At 42.5% G+C, this 12965-nt stretch overlaps 1 protein-coding gene across 2 annotated transcripts in view; it reads right to left on the reverse strand.

Annotated features, from left to right (window-relative positions):
• Positions 1–12965, reverse strand: part of IGF1R (insulin like growth factor 1 receptor) — a 170099-nt gene that overhangs the window by 42743 nt on the left and 114391 nt on the right. For both annotated transcript variants that reach the window (XM_039722726.1, XM_039722727.1), the window contains exon 3: positions 605–917. In XM_039722726.1, coding sequence (XP_039578660.1) covers positions 605–917 — 313 coding nt within the window. The remainder of the gene's footprint in view (positions 1–604; positions 918–12965) is intronic.

Raw genomic sequence — 12965 nt, forward strand, 5'->3', positions numbered from 1 at the left:
AAACATTGCTCCAACTGTTGAAATTAAATAACAGGAGGAGAGTGACACCTGTACAAGAAATTATTCTGTGTTATACTGTTGGCTGCTGCATTATTTTTGTCACCATCTATATGATTACTTCATTCTAAAACACCATTGTTATCTCCTGGAAATAGTGAAAAAAGGAAAATTAAATTAAATAATTAAATTAAATACACTGAAGAATACACATGTCTAAAATGCAGGCACACATAAAGCAAATAATATGCAAGGCAAGGTAACTCCTATGGTTTGTTCTGTGTGATGATGGTCATCAACCAACTCCAACCTTGGGCTTCGCTTTGTTCTTGAGCTTCACTTTTGCTTTGTTACTCTCTAGTTGAAGACTGGTTCTGCATGGCATGACCTCCTCCAGGCCTTTGGAGAACCAGAGCCCACTGACACTGCACAGGACCGCACAAACCCTCAGGTGGATTCCTCATGGAAGGATCCACATCAGCTTCTACTGGGGAGCCGTGTAATCCCCCACTGAAATTCCCCCTCCTAATCCTCCCCTCTACCCCAAGTAATCTGCACCCCAAGCTGCCCTGAACAGGGAATGGCCAACCAGACAGAACTGCGTTACCTTTGGCTCCCGTTGCGGATGAAGCCCGAGGGACACTCGGCCATGCACTCGTCGTTGTGGATCACAAACTTCTCGTACTCGCTGGCGTCCGTGGCGGGGACTTTGGAGCAGAACTCCCTGGTGACACAGCGCCAGCCCTCGAACTTGTAGGTGTTGGGGGGGCAGGTGGGCAGGCACACGCCCTCGTAGTAGTAGTTGCGGCAGGCCACGCACGCCGTGTTGTTGTCGGGCGCCGTGCAGCTCCCCAGGCACTCGGGGTGGCAACACTCGTTTTGGTCTGTGCAGGCTCGCTTCCCGCACGAGCTGGGGCACACTGCAGGACACAAAGCAAGGGAGCATGAGCATCACCTGCTGAGGTGGGTGGCATTAAAGGAGAAAATCTGCTCTGTGCAACACTATGGCATTCATTCCCTGTGCTCTAGAGCGTCTCTGAAAAAAATCCAAACCCGCTACTGTAAAAAAATTCTGGTTTTCTCAGCTTTAGTTGCCTGAAAGTATCATTTTCTCAGATCAAATTTATGACATGAAACAAGTAAGTAATAAAGAAAACTGCTGAAAGCAAGATCAACATAAGGATAATAGAAACAGGCAGTACTGGAACCTTTTCTATAGCCCTAGTATTATGGACAAATTTTTTTTTGGCATGCTGACTTATTGTCTTTCTAAGCATTTCTTGCCTTTCCTATCTGTACTTCAAATTGGTCTTTTATTGGCAAGAAAACAAGCTTCCTTCAAAACAACTTAATTACACTTGTAGAAGGAAGCACTGCTCTGTGCAGCACACATGGTTGGGCTGACCCCAGTGCAGCATCCCAATGTTGCTTATGTGTGCAAAATGCGGTTTAATAAAGTATCAAATCATCATCCACATCAAATACCGAGGAATTACGGAGCTACTATTTTCCCCTGAAGAGCATAACAGAATTCTGCCTTATCCTCAAATTCTGGGTTCACAGAACAAAATATGAAAGGGAGGGGAAAAAAAGGGGGTGCAAATTTATGGAGACATTTGTTTTATGTGAAAGCATTTCAGCTTGGAAGACACGAACAAAGAGCAGAATCCTCAGCAGCCGAGCTCACCACTGCTAGATCAAAAGAAGTGGCAGCATCATATTTATGTAACAACAGCATTTTGATTACAGCACTCTATGGCCTTTTAGCCACACGAGCCATGTGCCAGAGGCTCTGGAAACACAGAGATTGCAAATCTGGTTTGCATTAAGTAGCTGTTTGCCACTTTCTAACTTAGCTAAAAGACTGTATCAGTAACAACAGCAGAAAACTGGATTTCAGTGGTGCCACTACAGTGAAGCAACACAGACATTTAAACAGAATGATTTCAGCAGAAAGCAGAGAATTAGGAGAAAAGTTAACATCCCAAAATGACCATGGAAGCTGCTGATGAAACTCCACACAAGGTCTTCATTGTGATTTATCTCACTGTAGTTTGCAGCTACGGTGTTGTTTTAATGCAGGACTAAACACCCTAAAATTTTAACGCCCCCCTCTTCCCATGAAGTCCAGGCTTTCCAGTTTTTACAGTGCCATTCAGCAGAACTCCATCTTGACACAGGACAAAATGCTCAAGACTGCTATTAAGCAATAATAATAACAACAGTAATAACAACAACAATTCTCCCACAAAAACAAACCAAAAACCACAAAAACCCCCATTGCTCAGAGCTCTGCACCCAGGATATTGACATACTGACTTTTGATTATAAACAGCTATTTTCTAACAGCTTTAAGTAGTGCCCACCTTAAAGAGGACTTGTCAAAATGCCATTGAAGAATTTTGCATTTCTTGTCAGAATGATTCTATATCAAGTCTAATTAATTTGAACCACCTTGTTTTGAAATAGATGGAGGGGGGAGACTGTGAGAACAAGGAGGTGGGACCATGAACACTGCTGGTGCATGCTCGGGTACCACAACCATCACATGAAAACCAAATTAAGAAAATTTTTGCAGAGCCTGTAGGACTACAGAAAGCAGAAATGTACAGACAATTACTGTTAAATAATTCACTGTCTGAAGATGCTGGGTGATTTATTCTCTTGAAAAGGAAACAAACCATATACACCAAATTCATATACCAAAATAAGACATGCATGCAGGTGTGTATTCTCTTTTTGACTGTAATCTGCACCAGTGCAAAAGAAGTCTGCCCAGATGCCACCTTAGTAAGGCATCACAAATTGTGTTTCACCTTAAGGTACACAGGACTTGCATCTGGCACTACTAAGGGATTAAATAAAAAAAATAAATCAGTGTGTCTTGCTAGCAGATGGACTGCTGTGCTGAGTGGGTGCCAGAACTCAGATTTCATGTGGTAGCTACATTTCCAGTTCAAAGCCCTACTGAAAAAAAAAAACACACACACCCCCCAACCCATGCCTCCACAAAGTTCATTACTGGATGTATTGATTAAATACATGATTTCTTTGTTTTCATCTGAACAATTTGCTGGAAAACAAACACTGCTGTACTAAGTATTGGGATAAACATAGATTAAGTTTATTTCATTCCTGGGAAAGACTCCTGTATTCCCTTAATGCCTCTGCCATTCATGAGCAGTCTGCTATAAAAATAGGATTCCCTGCATCTCCTGCTAAATCTGCTGACTCTGGTCTATGGAAATAAAAATTGGAGCACAGAAGGATACACAAGTTCACATGAAAAAGGCAATCAGTGAAACAGGTTTTCAAAACTATAGTAATATTTTAATCACAACCATTTTAACGTGAACTCTTGAAAACTTTATAAAGATAATTTTTTAAAAGCTCAGCAACCTCGCTTTTCCTCAGTCCTATTTTCTGCTTGTTCTTGCTAACGCTGGCAGAGTTTTCAGCCTGGAGACAATACGGGTATCCTGTTTCTTTGAAGAGGCAGAACAAGAACTTCTGTGTGTGTGTGTAGGACATATTATCAACAACAAAAAAGCTTTATCTGCCTTACACGCCAGCTCCCTCAGATATCCCTGTTCTAAAAACCTTACTAAACAACACTGGCTGACCTCACAGTCCAAACCCACCCATCCTCCCCCCACCCTCCCAAACTGTGCTGCTTGGGCTCCTAGATTTGCACCAAATCACGTAAAATGCAGGTTCCAAATACTCTGGCCAAAAAAAGTGCCCTGCAATACACTCAGTAACTTGTTGACTTTATTCTGCAAGAACATTAGAGACACAAACAGGAGCAAACAGTGGGCTGACATTTGGGGACAGAACTTATCAGCCAGGTACAACAGTGTCTCAGAACATGAAGGCTGATGACGATACACAAAAAAAAAACAAACCCTGAACAAATCCTTGCTGACAAGCCCAAGGGCAAAAAATGCTTAATTGTCATCACATGGAGATACCAAAATAATGGAAAATTTCAGAGACCTTGGAGGGCAGCCATGGGAGGAGGAAGTCAAAGCAAGATGTGGAGAAGGGCAGACCCTTAAGTACTTTAATAAAGAGATTATAGAGGCCTGACTAGACTAGCACCCACTTATATTTAGGGAGTGAAAGAGGTGTCAGATCTTTAGAGAAAGACAGTACAAGAGTATCAGTAGCCACAAATCCAATTTCCAGGAGCAAAACTAACAAAACTCTCATTGGCCATCCGTACTATACGTTCTCTCCGATTTCTTCAAATGAGTTTTCCCTGTCAACAAAAAATCCACAAGATCTTCCAAATACTATTAAGATACTATGATCACTGATAGAAAAAAAAAAGGCAAAATTTTTCATTCCAAGATGCTCAGACTTACTTAGCGAATCAGATTCAGACCTGACATACAGCAAGGGGACACCTTAAAACTAAATGCAAGAAACATCTTAGAAACACAAGCAGCCCCAAGAGAATCTGACTCAGAGACTCATTATCCTCAATTAAAACCCCCAAGATGCTAAACCAGAACTGCAAACACAAAGCAAGGTTTGGAAATCCTCAAACACAGCTCTGTGGGGGGAAAAAATATTTCAAAAGCAAGCAACAAATCATCTGCCTGTCTTTACAAGAGTTCCCTTTTGGACAGGCTGAGGCTGAGGAGGTGGCAGTAAGTTTGTCTGACATCTAATCCCTCCCTGCTATGCCGAGTGTGCAGCACGCCAGGGCTCGCTGCAAACGCCCGCATTGACATCATAGCTATGGTAGAGTTTGGGCAGACAAAGTGTTCTTATCATCTCCAAGACGCCATGACTTCAGCGATGCTGGAGCAGAAAAATCAGGTGAATAAACAATCAGTCACAGGGAGTGAAAATGAAGCCAGAGGAGGAAGACTCCTGGCAAGCAGAGGCGCCGGCCTCGGCCAAGGATGGCACCGCGCCAGTCACATGCGGGCAAGCAAAAGGTTGCCAAGTGTGGGATAAATATTTTTTAAAGATTCTTTCTCTCCTTGTAAAAAGATATTTCATCTTTCTTTGGGGTTTGTTTGGGTTTTTTATACCCTTTTTGTCTTTTTAAGAGCATCTTTCAGATAAAATAATGTTTCAGAAAAAAAAAAAAATAGAGGGGGGGAAAAAGCATCCCATTTTGAGCAGAAACCAGAGGAGGAAGGGAGTGTTTTCTCCTAGCCAACTACCAAAAAAAATTAGCTGTCTAAATTTATCCACAAAGACAGAAAAATACAGTCACTTTTGGAATGTTAATCCTTCTACATGACAGGATTTAAAAAATATTGCATTTTAATGGGCTAAACTTTGGTTCGGCCTTTCAAACAGCTGACTTTAAAAGCTCAAACAGCCTATACAAGACCTGATTTCTTTTGCCCAATATTCTGTGAGAATAGAGAGACTGGAGAGACATTACTCAGAAAATCCAGTTCCAGTGATTCATGGTCAGGGCTGGAATCAAAAAGTACAGAATAAAAGGAAATACACATATTAAATACATGCAGTAGTGTGTTCTGATCACAGAAATATGGTTAAAAGTCATCTCCAAGGCACTGAAGAGACCACTCAGAGCAGTTGTGTAAATCTTTATATTTCCACAGAAACAACTATTAGCAGCTTCTCAACAATAGTGTAGTTTTTCTCTTTTCTGTTCCCCCATCTCTAAAACTAGTTATCTCCTATTCAGTGAAAATCTTGCAGGCAAAAAAAACTGCCATGTCAAACCATTTTCTAATAGTTAAGGCACAAAGTCTGGCAGCTTTTGACATTAACTGCCAGATCTCAAAAGTTCAGTTCAATCCAGCACAGATCTAGGACCTGAAAGAGATCATCTCCTCCTTTTAAACCTCCAGTACATACAGTCATGTCCACCAGCAAAATACTTGGATATATACAAACATACACCATGAGGGCATTAAGTCTATGGCCCACAAGCTATGTCTGACTCAAGATCAGTCATGCGTTTCCATGCTTAAATCCTAGTCACTACCAACCCATTTTTATCCCTGGGACCTTTCCAAGGATCCTGAAATTATTCTGGAGTTGTTCAGGGAATTATTTTCTTCCCACTACACCTGGTCAGCCTCCACACAAAGCTTTTTGGTCTCTTGCTTCTGGGTATTTCTGTTTGTCACAGATGCTGTACGTGCCTTTATCCCTGCATGAAGGAGTGGGTGTGATGAAGCATCCAGAACCTCAAAGTAACCTCAGTGGATTTGCCCAGCCTGATATCAGCCCACTAACTGCACAATTTTTAATCATATGAAAGACTGATCAAGGAATCTGTTCTTGCATTCCCTTCCTCAGGATTTTACAGGTGAAAAACAATACACAGCCAGTTGTGCAGCAGTTGGAGCCAACTGCTCAGATGGAAGAACCTGTAGATGCTTCTGGAACAAAGGAAGTGGAAGAAACGAGTGGGAGACAGGTTAGGAGAAGAAGACAGCACCATCCAGCACCTGGAAACTCAGATTCCACCAGATGCAATGAGATCTATAAAGCAGAGAGGAAACATTCATCATTCAATGAGCATATTCCAGTTGGATACACTGGAGTTTGATGACCCACACATCCCTCTTTTGGCCACCTCTCATTCATTCCTTACCCAAGAAGTTATACCAAAACAGCTTCCAGGCTTCCCAGCTGTGATACAAAACAACATGTGTGCCAGATCCATTTTACTCAGAGCAGAGGACTTGGGGACACTCTTTGGCACTGCAAAACTCCCATATCCCTTCAGTTTTCTGCAAATGAAGCAATCAACCCTGCTAAATGCTCCAGCAGCATCACAACAACTCCCATCACACCGAAATGAGAGCAGATGGAAACCTGTGTGAAGAAAACAACCACCTTATCCCACAGTCAACAGGAACCCATGGACAGCACAAGTAGCGTGCGTAAGGAAGGTGCAAATAAACACGTGTTATTGACAAACCCAGGCAGCATGAATTGCATTCTCTTTCAAAACAGTTTATGTTGCCCAGCACAGCCCAGACTGGCATCATTGCAGCTGGCACTCGGGAGAATGAGGAAAAAAACAAGTCCATTTAGTCCCTTCCACGCCAGTATGAATTCAGCACATAAACAAACCCACGGAGGCAGATACACAACCATCTCTGGGGATTTGGGGCCAGTTGCACTCTATCTTCAACACAGGGTAAACAAACTGGCTGGGAATGTTTTACCATCAGTACTGCACTGTTCCAGAAACATTTCCTCTACGCACCAGGAAATTTCCCACTGGAAGATGCAAATCAGAACAGTAACAATGATCACAATGGGGATGAAGGCAGGAACATGAGGGTCCCCCCATGGTGGTGAAAGCTGCTCCCCATCCACTGCCATCCCCCACAGCTTTGTCCACATTCCTAAAGGGACAACTGAAGTTCCTGAACTCTGCAGTAACAGATAAGGAAAGCAAAGTGCTGCTGAAGAACAGCTCTGAGGCAAATTATTTTTCTTTTTGCTGCAGATTACGAGCGATATATTGGGGTTTTGCTTGTTCTTGCTTAAAGCTAGATTTAATCTGCCTGTCTTCCAAATGCTGCAAGTGTAAGGCAATAAGCTTTACAGGATTTAATTAATATACTGCAAGCAAGGAGTGCTGGTCAGCCATCTCCTGGCAAAAGCCCAGCTGGAGGAGGACTACTATTCACATTCCAGATTTATTCTAAAGGAGGAAGACAGGCTGATAACATTATCACACTGGCCTAAATTATGTAGTTCTCTTAATGCCCAAGGATCACAGCAGTTTAATCCAGGGCAAACAAGAGTCACTGGTTCGGAGGGATTCAGCTCCTGCTCCATTTCAGGAATGCCCTTTTGCTTTCATGCCTTACACCCATCAAGAGCTTAACCATTCTGGCACCAGCAACGAAACAGAATGTTCGTCTTGGAGGCTGAATCAACACTGCTCCAGCCAAAGGCTAATTACGCTAAAATTAAAGCTTCAGGAAAACCGTTCATAACCCACACAGTGGGACAAACCTAGAAAGTTTTTGTTCATCTCCAACTCAGACGACAACAACAAATGACAAAACCTGTTTAGTTCTAAACATTAGAAAGATGAAAATTCAAGGCAACAGGCAGAAGGACCAAGAACATGCAAACTGCTTTACTACAGAGCAAGATTTTTCAAACTGTTCACCGGTAAGTGAGATAGGCCATTAAAACCAGGATTAAGATCCAGATGTTCAGGAGCCCGAGAAAAGAGCAGAATGATACTGGAAGGGCAGAACAAGTTGCAAGAATACTGGAAAAAAAAGCTTCAGGAAAACCGTTCATAACACACACAGTGGGACAAACCTAGAAAGTTTTTGTTCATCTCCAACTCAGACGACAACAACAAATGACAAAACCTGTTTAGTTCTAAACATTAGAAAGATGAAAATTCAAGGCAACAGGCAGAAGGACCAAGAACATGCAAACTGCTTTACTACAGAGCAAGATTTTTCAAACTGTTCACCGGTAAGTGAGATAGGCCATTAAAACCAGGATTAAGATCCAGATGTTCAGGAGCCCGAGAAAAGAGCAGGATGATACTGGAAGGGCAGAACAAGTTGCAAGAATACTGATGGTTTGAAAAATTATCAGACACCTGGTGCATCTGTTTTAAATAAAAAACTACTAAATCTGGGAGTACGACATCACTTATGATATTTGTACATTGCAAGTACCCTGTTAGGGGTACCCTGTTAACAACAACAGCAACAATGCTCCAAACAATATTAAGGCAATTATGCTAAAATGATCAAATAAAGTATTTCCTTCAGGACTTCCAGAAATACAAGAGTGTAAGCAAATCTGACAGCAACTGAAGATTGTGCTCTAGAGATCCACAACAATCAAAGGGTGAGCTCTTTCCTTGGTTTTCATAACCATGGAATATATTTTTCATTTTGAAACTTCCTCTATTATAACGCAGAGGGAATACAGAAAGTTCCAGAATTTCTAATACCTAAAAGCAGACAGGAAGATTGTGCATTAATCCATTTCTTAATGCATTTTAACAAATTTACAGGCAACACTGACAGTGAGAAGGATACAGCTGACTTTAAAGCTGTATTAGAATTACTTTCCTCTTATACACCACAACCATGGATGGAAGTGTCCCAGAGGGAAATGGGAAAATGTTATCTTTTTAGACTTGATGCAAATTGCTTTATTAATCTGTAAATCACCCTGAACTATCTGGATCTAAAATTTTAACTCCACCCTCCACGGTCTGTCTGATCTGCAAACAACAGAACTGCTGCAACAGCTGCCTGTTTGCTTATGGGTTCCTGACCATCTCTGTGTGTGCACAAGAAAGCTGGAGCGGGAGTGCAGAACCTGCTTTGGGAAGTGCAAGGATGCTCCCAGTCCATTGTGGCAGTGGACACAACCACAAACCCAAAGCAGGCCCCAAGTGCACTGCTGCAAGTTCAGCAGCTCTGAATCCCCAGACAGCTCAAGCCAAGCAAAGGACTCAAGCACCTGAGTCAGAAGGCACTGGGGAAAAGTGCCTTGGGTCAGCAAGGAGCACGGATGGAACAGCAGCAGCTGGGAGTGCTCAGTGCTTCCTGCTAACCCAAGTGAGGGATGACAGTGTCATCCTGCCTGTGCTCAGCTCACTATCTTTAAAAACCTCCTCCGTTGTGAGACTGAACTATTTTGGTTCTTCCAACAGCTTGATAAATAAACTGTTTGACTGTGACATCCCCCAGAAACTGCAAACACAGAATGTACTCACGGGACAAACGGCGCGCACAGCGCTGCCGGCCGCGCGCTCACACAGCTCAGACTGCGACGCTTGGGCTGTCGCTGCTGATACACTTCCACACGCTTTTGAGGAATTCCTGCTAGCATGACTGGGAAAAAATAATCATGACATTGCTTCGGACTTTCTAAATCCTTCCCTGTAGTAAGGATTTGTGATCAGATTAGGGAGTAGCAGAGGTTTATTTATTTATTTGTAGGAAGGACAGCGAAGGTGAGCTGTATCCCTGGATCTGACAGGGGCTCCAGGCTGCAGCAAAGCCAGCCCAGAGACACCGCCTGGCTGCTCAGAAGCTGGAGATGGCATCAGACAGCACTTATTAAAGAAAAAGAGGGGATTAATGTTTTTGATATTGGCACAAAGTGGGAAGCACGCTGCTTCCCACTCTGTTTTTGCTCGAGTTTGGCACGTTTGAGCTACGTTTTTCTTCTCCGGTACCTTTTTTTGTCATCTCAAGTCACATTCACATGAACATATAAATACGCAGATCCTTACGCTCTGTGTATAGCAGATACTTACAAGGATGCTCTCAAAAAAGAATATTCTTTTCACACACTAAAAAAATTATACAGAGTTATTTTAAATTCAGAACTGTTTGTATATTCCTTATAAGTTTATAAAACTCTCACTGTCCTCCCATGACTAACGAAACTGGAATTGAGAGAGTATTCTATATTTATAACTCGTCTGGTTGCTCATGCCTATGGCCCTATTTCCACCCTCCATTACTGTACACAGAGCTATGTGAGGTATTGTGGGTTCCCAAACTTCACCGATTTCCTAACAAGGCAGGCCTGTGTCCCGGAGGAACAAGCTGGGGGCTGTTTCGTTCGAGCATTGGCCGAACGCAGAGGGAGAGGCCTCGAGCACTGTGGTTTTGGCAGCTCATCTTGAAGCTGGTATTAGAGGCCATGTCTGGGCAGTGACACGCCGAGCTGGCACCGGGCTGGGGATCGATGCTCTGTCTGCAGCACAAACCCTCTGGGATTCCCACTCACTCACCCAGCGACTGCAGCGCTCCGCTGAGCGGCTCCTGGGTCACCTGCAGCACAGACACCACAGGCACCAGGCAAACCCAAGCCTGACAGAATCATTGGCCCTTCAAAACCTAAAGGAGGCAAACCCCTCAAATTTTATCGAGAACATCCCCAAGAGCATGGTGTGTTCACTGATGCTGGCCCACTACAGACCTCCAGTGGCTGGCAGAGAAAGAGACTCTATCAGGTATCTAAATGCATCAAAATAAGGAAAAACTGGATTACACACAAATGAGGGCTGGGTGACATATGAACCCCCCCTATCCACCCTAGACTCATGCAATCATATCCCATCTTTTGAACAGAAATGCTTTTCTAGTTCAAAAATCCCAGCAAGAAATCTGAGATTTTGTCATTGTAGAGGTGCCTCACAATGCATTTTTAACTCATGCCAGGCACCCGTGGGGCACAAAGCTTTTTTTAATTCACAGCTCCTATATATGCTCAATATAAATAAATATTTATCCAAAAAGCAGAGGGAAATAGGTACAGACATTTTTTAACATTCAAAATTTATTGCTGGTGGCTGGGATTAGGGTCTAACACTCATGGAGCTGGATTCATTACAAGGCCAGGATGGATAAAGCCTTGAGTAAACTGAACTAGTGGGAATTGTCCTTGCCCATGGCAGGGGGTTTGGGACTTCAGGTGCCTTCCAACCCCAGACATTCTAGGCTTCACTGATTCATTATAGTACTAGAGCTATAAAAAACTCACAAGAAGCAAGAAACCCACAACTCTTCCTAAGAGGTTTTGCTGAGAACCAAGTTCAGAAGAATTTATCCAGGGGTCTAAATGCTCCACATACAAAAGCAAGGCAAGATCTGGACTATGCTTACTAAGTTTAAAGCTCAAATAAAACATTACCAGGAAAGCAAGTGGTGAACATGGACAACTTTGTGTAACTGAACTGAGAACGTTTTCCCCTAGGAAAATAAATGTTCCCTTAGAATACTGTTGCTGAGAGAGAGTGACAGCTCCTAAATCCTCCTAGAAGGCAAGCCAAGAACACCTGCCCCTCCTTCCCTGTAATCCCAGGGTCACTGTCTCTGCTGTGGGTAGGCAGTGGTGCTGCAGCCTTTTTTCCCCTGAATTTATTCAGCCGCTCTCTTTGCTTTGCAATAAAGCTGTCAGGATTAACAGGCAGCTCTGGTGAGTCAGATGTTCAAAGAGAAAACATGATCTGTACCTCTCCCCATCTCTACAGCAATTCTACTGGTGGAATTGTTTTCCATCACTTGCCACACAAGACAAACTTTTAAGAGCTATTAAACACTCCTCCAGCTTAGCAAGAAGAAAAATTATCTAAATTTATCAAAGGAGCTAAAGTTCACTACACTTAGAGGAAAGGATTTAAATATGGATTATGTTTTCATCCATCTAGACCACTGAGTAAAATCATAAAAAGATTTTTATAGAATAGAGCAAAACTTAGTATTACCATTTATTTCTTCTTAAGTTTCATATTATTTACATACTTTAAAAAACGTTTATGCTGAAGTACAGCAATGATGTTTTTCCACAGCATGTGACAATTTGACAGACCCTTTTCTACAGGTTTTAGAAATTCGCTTTTAATGTTAAAATTCCACTAAGGATTTCATTAATTCTGCAGCGGGCTAGTATTAGTTACAGGAAAAAAATCCAGGTTCCCAAAACAAACAAGCTCTGCAATTCAGTAATATCAGTATTTACAGGTTCTTCATGCAGAACGTGCAGACTTCAGACAGGCCATGAAACTTTCCACAACCTCGTTTACCCCAGAAATTATTGGATTTATGGGACACCCACAAACACCTACAAATGGAAAATTTATTGAATTCTAAGCTTTATTTCTCAATAATACTGTAGTAACAAGACTGCAATTACCTTTTCTTCCAGTTACTGGTCTCCCTGAGCCAATAACTGCAGATATCTTTGGTTATAGAGGTCAAAGGGGTGAAAGCATCACCACACTTCCCATTTTCCACCTCCTCGTGATGCTACACTGGATTTTTACTATTCAGAGGTACATCCTCCTCCTTGTACTGATCTATTCTGAACACACCAGCCATGCCATTCCCTACATTCTCCAGCTGTATATTTACAGAACACAAAGCAGACCAAGAACAAAATATTTCTGGTCATGCTGGAGATATCAATACCATATCACCCCCACAAACATTTAATGCTGATGCTGAGAA

This window comes from Passer montanus, unplaced genomic scaffold, assembly GCF_014805655.1.
Source record: "Passer montanus isolate IOZ18808 unplaced genomic scaffold, ASM1480565v1 scaffold5, whole genome shotgun sequence".
Classification (NCBI taxonomy): domain Eukaryota; kingdom Metazoa; phylum Chordata; class Aves; order Passeriformes; family Passeridae; genus Passer; species Passer montanus.